Here is a 9,777-nt window from a genome sequence, read left to right on the forward strand (position 1 = left end):
CTTTATTTATTTTTTTATTAACTGGGAAAATTAAAGGTAAGTTGATGACGGTCAGGTGTGTTTGGGGATTCGACGTGACATTTTTAACTGGATAAACTGTCACCATTGATAGACATTGTTTAGTTTCTCTGTACAGTTACACTCTCTCTTGCACAACTTTCCTTTTGAGAAAGCATTTTCTTTATCGGGTGCTTTAAAACTCAAAAAAATAATGTTTATATTGAATATTCTATATAAATTGATTTTTTCCGTACTTTGGTCACTGGCAGCCACCGTCTCATTTTCTTTATTACAGCATATTATGTGTGAGAAGTTTGACCTTTAACACAACTTCTCCTTTTTCTTTGGTCCCCACTACAGTCAAGCGTGATGAACTGTACACGGTGCATCTTCATAAAAATCGCTGTGATGCTGTACAACGTGTGTGCTCCTATGCGGCTCTTCTTTATGTCAGTTGTTCTCCTGTTTGTTGGCCTGCTTGGCTCTTGCGTTCTGTGTGACGGTGGACAGAGATGATCCCGTCATGCTGGTCGTCTCTACGATCTCAATGTCTTTACAGGTCAAACAGGCCACCAGCTTCTGACGAGAGGCGCTGCGTGCAAAGAAGAACTCATGGGACACTCCGGCCAGAACAGCACCGAGCACCGGTCCGATCCAGTAAACCTGCAGGAAGGAGGTATAATGAAACATAAGAGATGAGAATGGACAGAGCTTTCACTTTATGGAGATGGGTTAAGAAAAAAACATTCAACTTAATTACAAGTAGAAGTCTCACATTATGGGTGACATTTTTAATGATTAGATTTTGATTCCAATGCATCCACGTTTCCATAGATAGGATTTTAATGTCATTGTCGACCTAATTTGAACTATTTTAGACACAGTTTAGTAGTTTAGTAGTATTTTTCTCCCTTTTGTTTTTTTTTTATTGAAGAATATGCTTTAACTTTACCTGTCCAGCCGCCTAACAATTATTAAATTAAATCATTTGATGTTTAAAGAGGAAATATGTCTTTTACAAAACACATTTTTGTGAAATTTTAATCTGAGAAGCAACTAGTGACTATAGCTGTCAAATAAATGTGTTGAAGTATTAAAGCAAGGGTAGTAACAGAAAATCAAAAATACAAATGTAAACCACAGGTACCCCAAAATTGCACTGAAGTACATTACCTACAAATGTACTCAGTTACTTTTGTCTCTACTTAATCAGTCTCACATTCAGAGAATCTTACAGTATTGCTTAGATTCCTCATTAAGTAATGTACACTGACTAAATGGGACAATAACAGCAGCTTAAGGTGGTCAGTGTGATGAGCGTTTCCATGCGGACAGGTCTGGATTTTCGATTCATTGCTCACCCAGTGGTTTTCCCAGAAGCCGGTGATGATGGCTGGACCCAGAGAGCGCGCAGGATTCATACTCGCACCTGAGAACCGAGCCTGACAGACAAACAACGCTCTCATAAAAATAAGCCACGTCAAGGGTTCAGATCTAGAAAGAGCATCATGAGAAAACGGATGTGTTGTAAAAGGCTAATCTCTTTCCACTTATTTCAGGTATTTGTTTGTATCATGTTTCATGTAACAGTTTTTCTTAATTCCTGTATAAACATAAATCTCAACAGGTTTTCGATTTTCCCACTAAATAAAAGTGCTGATTAAGTTTAAACCACAGAGGCTCCACTAATGTCTTGTTAGAGCTTTTTTTTTTTTTTTTGAATGCTTTAAGAAAAACCTTTATAGCAGATATTGCTGTTTTCAGTGTATCCTCAGTGTTCCCTAATCACAACGCATCTTTGGAACAACATATTATACAATGTCTTCAATGGCTGCATTTCATTTGTTCCTGACAGACTTTATTGACAACACACATCGGGTTAGCTTCGAGGCTGCCACCCTGTTACTGGGTGGTTCTGCTTTTCATCTGGGCTGTTATGGAAAATCTGCTTTGATTCTTTCAGGTGAAGTTTCTCCATTTTGTACCAGTCTTCATTTAAAATTTTAAGCATTCAGAAATTTTAAGCAAATATTTCACTCTGATTCCAACATATCTTTTTTTAATATATTGCCTCGGATGCTGTATATGTTTTTGTCTGGTGATGCTTGATTTCATCTGTGGTACTCAAGTCTCCCTTGCGAAAGAGATTTTGATCTCCGAGAAATTACATAATTACATAAAGGTTATTTACTGACCTATTTTGTCATCCTTGTTCCCTTATTCACATTCAGACTCAGGAAATACTCTGGACAGACTAACAGACTGTCAGAGACAGACAATGTCTCAAACCCCAATTTGTCAGACCTGTATGTTTTTAGATTGTGAGATAAATCTCATAAAAAGAAATGTTTGTTCACATGCTAATTCCACATAAGATTATTAGAGAGCAAAATGTCCTACTTTCTGCTACATAATAGTGGCAACGATCTGGTCATCATGCAAATATACATTGTAGATATGTGTTATTATTTGGCATAAATAAGGATTATAATTTGGTAAGAATTAAAGAAAATATAAATGTTCATAATTTTAAGTGAAAATGTTAATAATGTTGATAAAACTGTTTTTTTGTTTTTTGGGGTTGCTTCTGTTTCTGTTATTAAAGGGAAAGTTTTGGTAACTGTTCTTTTACTAAATGTGTCTGACATGAGTCATCTGGTGTTCTCTCTAATCAAAATTAGAATGTACGCCAACCACACCCACACATTGTCTGTGAAACAAATTTTAGTCACATATTTCAAAATAGGATCATTGATCTGTGTGTGTCAGTGTGAGTGTTAGCAGCACAAAAGCTGCAGTGTGCTGTGTGTGTGTGTGTGGGAGGAAGTCAAACCTGTAGTGGCTTCAGTTTTAAAAAATAATCACAACTGGAAACCAAGTGAAGTATAAATCTGTACAAAAGCTCCTCTTACCCCTATTAGCACTCCAGCGCTGTGTGCTAATCCAATGGCCAGGTTTCCTGGTTCTGGACTCTCCCTCCGTCGCTGGTCCTCCACTGAGAAGACAGTGAAGACCAACTGGAAGGTGCACAGAACCTCAATGCCAAGAGCCTGAGCTGCATTTAACTCAATGGGCACCTGAGTGAAGGAAAAGAGGAGTTGGGAGGGGTGAAGAGGATAAGGTTCACCAAATAACAGAAATATTTAGAAAAGATATATCTAAAACCTTATAAAGTAACACATCTTCTGGGAACTGACCTTGTTGACAAAATGGTCTGCAGTGGTTTTGACAGGCAGAGCCAGGTAGAGGGCTCCGGCTCCTAAAGAGGCCCCCAAACACTGAGCAGTCATATAAACAAGGCCCCGAAGAACATCCAGCCTCCGTGTGGTCATGAAAGACAGAGTCAAAGCAGGGTTCACCTGATCCCACACAAACACAGTCACATATAAAAATGCTGAGGACGGTAAAAACTCTAATGTCCGATGATTTACTTCAATATTTCCTTTTACTTTTCTTTTGTAGAAAAGGTGTCGTCACTAGTTATTTTTCAGATTAGACTGTACATCTAAAAACAAACACGTTTATAAAATACAGTGTATTACTACAGATTAAACCAGCGGTTCACAACCATTACAAACATCAGTGTCGCCAAATTGCCATTTCTGCTGTAAACCTTTTATGTAATGTAGCAGAGACCACAGACAGAAGATTACTTACTGTTAAATAAAGATTAGTCCAAAGTTAATATAAATGTCTTTGCCAGAACTTTTCCCTTCTTGTCATATTGATCATTTAAAAAAAAAACTCAATGAGCGTGAAAGTACATTAATATATATATTTTTTTAAAGTATGATATTTTTGTCGTTAAGGTCCTAAGTGTGTGTTTTTTCAGTCTGACACTGCACAAAAATAGAATTGCATCAAGTCATCAATGCTGTTACTGACATATCCCAAACTGTGATAATGAAAAAAAAAATCCTCCTAGCATTCAGTATATTTCCTTTTTGGCATCATATTAAAATGGCTTTTAAGGGTTACACATCTGATAATAGATATTTGGTAGATATGATCAGGACTGCTGTTGGTTAGAAGACCCATTATATTTAACCTATGACTTTCTGGAGAGAAACTAACCACTAGATTGGGATCCAGTAAACTAAACTACCTAACTGTACATACAAATACTTAAAACAAAAAGTTAATATCACAGAAATAAATCATTTATAATAAGCACTTTCTTTTTTTTAAAAATACACTTTGGCCCCTTTGAGAACACATTTAGTAACACTTGTGTACTTTTCACAAGAAAGGACTTGAACTGAGTATTTTTACACAGTGTAGTATTGGCACTGCATTTTAAAAAGATCACCTGTGCTCCGCTTATTTCTCCAAAACAGTGCGCTATTGCCACAATCGCCACACCCACTGCCACAGCTGGGTACAGGGGTCCCCCGGGGGCCTCTCCAGGGCCTGGCACCGAGGCACCCAGCACAGCGCTCACTAACACCAGGGTGCCGAGCAGCTCTGCCATCATGGCACGCCAGAACTGCCGACTACGTAGCTCCTCGGAAAAGGGAGGCACAACCGTAATTAGTTCACTAAGTAACTTTGTGTCCAATGAAAACAGGAAAAACAGCTAAGAAATACTTGTTTTGTAGATGTATACAACATGCTGATGATTACGTTTAGCAATTTGCCTCTTCCTAAAACAAAACACACCCTAAAAACACTAAAAAGCCATACAGGGACAACACTTCATCATATCTAACACTAACAAGTCAGATCAGTGTTGACAAAATATACGTTAACATCTCATCATAGTCACAGTTATTGTTGAATTGATCAAGTTAAGCACAGAAGCACTTATTATAAATACCAAAATTTTAACATTTCATAGCCATCTGACTGAGTTATAAAATGAAATTGTAGCTAAAAGCACCTAAAAACACAAATATCCAAGCACTCCTATGTGATTAAAACCAGTTTCTTCCAGAGTCCTTCTCCTGTAAGACAATAAAAACCCCAAAACACAAGGTCAAGATACTCACCTCACGCCACGTCATTTCAAACTTGGATTAGTATGTTGTCCTCAAGCTTTTTCTGTGACTGGGTCCGTCTGTCGGTCTGCCTGTCCGTCTGTCTGTGCGTAGCTGTCGGGGTCTGGGGGCTTCAGGGTCTCGGCTATGTCCCTCATTAACTTGTAGAGCTTGAGAGGTCCTTTGATGAGAGCAGCCTCCTCCCTCTCTGTCTCTCTCTCTCTCTCTCTCTCTCTCTTCCTCACCCTCTCCTTTCCCCTCACCTCGGGCACTTCTCAAGTCTTCCTTTGTACATGCATTAGTCACTGCAAATATGTCTCTCCAGGGTTGCATGTACAACATCCTGACCTCAAAATGTTCCTCCATCAAATTCACTGACCTTGAGCAATTGACCACATCTTCAGAAAACTACGAGGAGCCTTTCACTCGTCTTCCAACTGAAGTGATTGTGGGCCACTTCAGAGGGTTGCACAATGTCTGGATAAATCAAATACACAGCTGGCTAAAAACATGCACTGAGTGAGGAACACGAAATGATTTAAACACATAGGGTAAAGGGTAGGAAATAACTTGGTCACAATCAGAAGTAGTGCTACAAAGGTGAGTCCTTTTAACTGAAGGTGAATGTAAGTAAGTGGTGACTGTCAGCCATATTTTAACATACAAGACACACAATTGAAAGTTCAAAAGAAGCCAAAGCACCTACAAATAAAAACATATTTACAGAAATGCATTACATAGAATAGTCATGAGGATTACGATATTCAAATGTTTGCATTATTTTGTCGACCTACATTTTTTTTTTACAAGTGATTGATCTTGAGATATAAGTCTACTGATATTCCGTTTTTTTCTTATTACTAGCAAAACCCATGAAAAGACCAAAACAGTGATTTGTTCCTACTGAGAAGTCTATTCAGACTGATATAGAGTAGTTTCTTTCTTCTTGTCTCCACTGTTGTCCAAACCCCCACTGCTGCACTGTTCTTTTATGTCAGTGAATGTGGGCGCTTTACTGAGTGTCAAATACACTTCGTCTTATTTCCTATAGCAAATATACAGCTGACGATAGTCCTCAACAAAAACACTACATACCTCTATTTGAATAAAATTTGCCCCCCCAAAAACACTACAGTGCCCAGCTGTTTAAAGCCAGGCTATGTAGTGTTTCTTGAGATGGCATTGGGCTAAAATTCAATCATAACCTTTTAGCATTCAGTGATCTGAGAGGAAATTAGAGCCTTTGGCTCTGTTTTCAGGCTTTAGAAAATGTAACCCATGATGAGAGACTTCAGCCAATCACAGATCTTTTCAGAGTGACTGTGTTCCTATTGGTTGTTTTGTAAATACAGATGCGCATGCACGTCCCTTCAGATGGTGAAATGGAGGAAACTCCTGCAAGATAAGTTGCAACGACTGTCTACACTGCAAAGCAAAAAATATGAAAACAAACTTCTCAAAAAAAACTCAAAAAGATTCTGACAACGCAACAAAACGCGTGTCCACACCAGTGAAGCATTTCAAAGATAAAGTGTATGTCGCGATTGCCTCAAGTTGGATTCAGAGCCTGTCATTCTTTATCTGGACAGGTAAGCCACTGTCATCTCGAAGGGTTTCACAGGCCCACACATCTGCAAAGAAAACATTATGGTAATTCTCATAGAACTGTTGCTAGTCTATAAAACGTGACAGTGATCATGATCACTGGAGATTATTAAAATGAATGAGTGGTAGGCCTGGTGGGTATTGGACCTCACTCGATTGTTCCTTGTCTCCGATCCTGTTTGTGATATTCATGGACAAGATCTCAAGACACAGCAGGGGCGAGAAGGGCATCTGGTTTCCGAGACCCTAGAGTTACATCTCTTCCTTTCACAGACAATGTGGTGTTGCATCTGCAGTTTTGCAGGTGTTGCACCAGACTTGTGTTGAAGACTTGTCGTGAAGAGCTCTCAATTTACCATTTGGCCTTTGTTCTAACCTTCACCTACATGATCATGAGCTCTGGGTAATGACTAAAAGAATGAGATTGTGGATTCAAGAGGCCAAAATGAGTTTCCTCTGTAGTGTGACTAGGCTTAGCCTGAGAGATAGGGTGAGGAGTTCAGACATCTGAAGGGAGCTCGAAGTAGAGTTGCTGCTCATTCGTGTTGGACATAGCCAGTTGAAGTGGTTTGGGAATCTGATTAGGATGCCTCCTGGACACCTTCCTGTGGAGGGTAGACCCAGAATTTGATAGAGGAATTAGCTCATCTGGCCAGGGACACTTTGGGATCCCCTCTGTAGGAACTGGAAAACATTGCTGGGGAGAGCGACGTCTGAAATGCTCTGCTGACCCCAGGTATGCAGAAGATAAAGGACGAATAGACAAGGATAATCTAGACTACATTGGTGTTGTATGCACATATGAATGCCTGTGCTCATGAAACTGTATATCTAGGACAAGTTATTGGCCATGCATGGCTGTATGAACAGCAGTGTTGGTCTTCATATCTGTTTGCTGTGTATAGTTAATTAATGGTTTGCCAAGACATTTGGTACAGCTATTTAATGATCCACTAATTCCCCTTCATTGATAAATACAGTCCCACTGCCAATTTGTGTTTAGTGCTAATTAGCAAATTTGACCATACTAAACTGAGAACAACATTCCTATACCTGCTTTCTATTAGCATGTAAGATATAACTGCTAGCATGTTAGCTTGTTTGACCAATAGGTACTGTGGTTCATCAGGAAATGTTACCATGCTTACTCACTAAATTTGGATTGTGAACAACAATATTACATCTGCTTACCATGAGCATGTTAGTAGCATCATTGCAAGTATATGCTAACATTAGCATTCAGTTCAAAACATTGCCTGACAGAGTAGTTAGCATGACTAGCATTGCTCTTAGCTTTGTTAAATATTTAATTCCTCAGTAGTAACTGGAAGGGCTGCATGCCACAGATAGGATGCTTAAATTTAAAGACATTTAGAAACAGTAATGTATTGCTGGCTTTGGTCTATTCGTGGCATTTCTATTCAAATATCAATGCCATTATCCTTAAACAACAAGGCAGAAATAGCCCACATTCAACACTACATAAACCCGAAGGTGTTTGTGGCTCTGTCCTCTCCTGCCGGCTGAACTGCGTTGGCGTGTCCTGAGCACCTGGAGCACATTACTGTTGCTCAGCCTGATTTTCATATCAATTATAGTAGAAAAGGGGCAATTAGTGAGCAGAGAGGACCAGAACAACGGGAACAGACCTCATCCTTTGCTTTGAAATCATCTATCGTGTGACACATTGCATTTCAGCTGCAGATAAATGTGAGGTAAACATGTCTCTTTTCTAAAGCTTTATCTCCTGGAGGGAAATTAGGTTTTCAAAGGGCCCCGATTTGCAGCAGGATCGACTACCTTTCCGTGCTATACGGCAGGAGACTCGCAGTATAAGGTTAAAGGCACAACCAAATGCCTGATGTTGTGCTGACATTACATCCAGAGAGCTCAGATATGATGCCCACACACCCTCTGTCTCTTCCTTTTACAAACTACTTGCGAGGTGCCGCTCTGATCACCATGGGGACGAACCCTTTCATGATGCTGTTGCCATAGAGCCTATTGAGATGCTGCATCTGTGCACGCTTTTCATTTTCCCTCTTTGATATCAAGCAAACACACATAAAAACAGACAGCATTCTTCAGTTTAGCTCAAAACTGATATTATTCACCTTTTCAGCTACCCATCTCACTGCTGATTTCTTTTATATAGATATATATATGCTATCGTTTTTCTTCATTCAGAGGCAGCTGGCATGATGTTTGTGGTGATGTATGGAAATGTTTGGAGTCTGAACTGAATTTTACTGACCCTCCACGAATCAGGGGCCCTCAATCTGGCACACAGAGTCCAGAATGAACTGGTTGGTCCGGGGGTGGGGTTGCTGGTGTGCCCCATTATGCCGTGGATTACCCCCTCCTCTCCACGGCAACTGTGTAACTGTTATCCCCCCTTTTGTGGGGCTAAGCCCAAATGTGTGGAGCAGGACGGGCGGGGGGCGCCCTGGAACCCGCTGGCGTGGGGAGTTTTGCAGCCCCCACCACCCACCCAGAGTGCTGACACCGACACAATTTCACACACACATATACACACTTGTGCAAAGTGCAAGCTCAGGGATTTGAAAGAGTGATGGAGGGCAAAGGGAAAGGAAGAGATGCGCTAAGAGACACAGCATTCATTGATTTATTTTTCAAAAATCCGACTGTCTTGTGGTTTTTGTTTTTAGATATTCGGCAGATTTGAGTGCAGAATATATTTCTGCGCATGAGCTCATGTGCTGAACTCAAGTCTCTGCCCCTGTAGAGCAGCTGGGGGTGATGGCAGGACGTTTTCAGCAGCATGTGCTTTAGACAGGACTCTCCAGGGAGCTGCAGAACCCCGCTCAAACACTTTCGCCAGACTTCCATCAGGGTTATGAGCTTTTCTTCACCCTTAAATGTGACCCCTTGCAGCGAGACGTACGAGGGAAGAAGGACGGAGAAAGTTCAGAAAAATGGCGTCTTTACAGTGTCTCTTTATTTTGGAGAAAGCTGTCCTTGTATTTACTGAAGCTCCCAACATATAGGAAACAGCAATATTAATGTAGTATTCTAAACTTACCATCAGTGGTACTAGGGCAGAGAGATGTTTTAACCATCTCACAAACATACCACAAATTCCAAAAGTTGATCCTTCAATTGTTGTAAGTTGGCATGCGGTCGACTGTGTCTGGCATCAGTGAGTCCACAAGTTAAAATTGTTCTATAATTCCTT

At 40.2% G+C, this 9,777-nt stretch overlaps 1 protein-coding gene across 1 annotated transcript; it reads right to left on the bottom strand.

Annotated features, from left to right (window-relative positions):
- Positions 1–450: 450 nt before the first annotated feature.
- LOC103358622 (aquaporin AQPAe.a) lies at positions 451–5,003 on the bottom strand. The gene is made up of 6 exons (XM_008283652.1): positions 4,989–5,003; positions 4,310–4,504; positions 3,198–3,359; positions 2,913–3,077; positions 1,362–1,442; positions 451–663 (listed from the first exon to the last, which is right to left on the bottom strand). The coding sequence occupies exons 1-6, from the start codon at positions 5,001–5,003 to the stop codon at positions 451–453; spliced, it is 831 nt and encodes a 276-aa protein (XP_008281874.1).
- Between the last annotated feature and the right edge of the window lie 4,774 nt (positions 5,004–9,777).

Source organism: Stegastes partitus, unplaced genomic scaffold, assembly GCF_000690725.1.
Source record: "Stegastes partitus isolate 25-593 unplaced genomic scaffold, Stegastes_partitus-1.0.2 Scaffold323, whole genome shotgun sequence".
NCBI classification, from domain to species: domain Eukaryota; kingdom Metazoa; phylum Chordata; class Actinopteri; family Pomacentridae; genus Stegastes; species Stegastes partitus.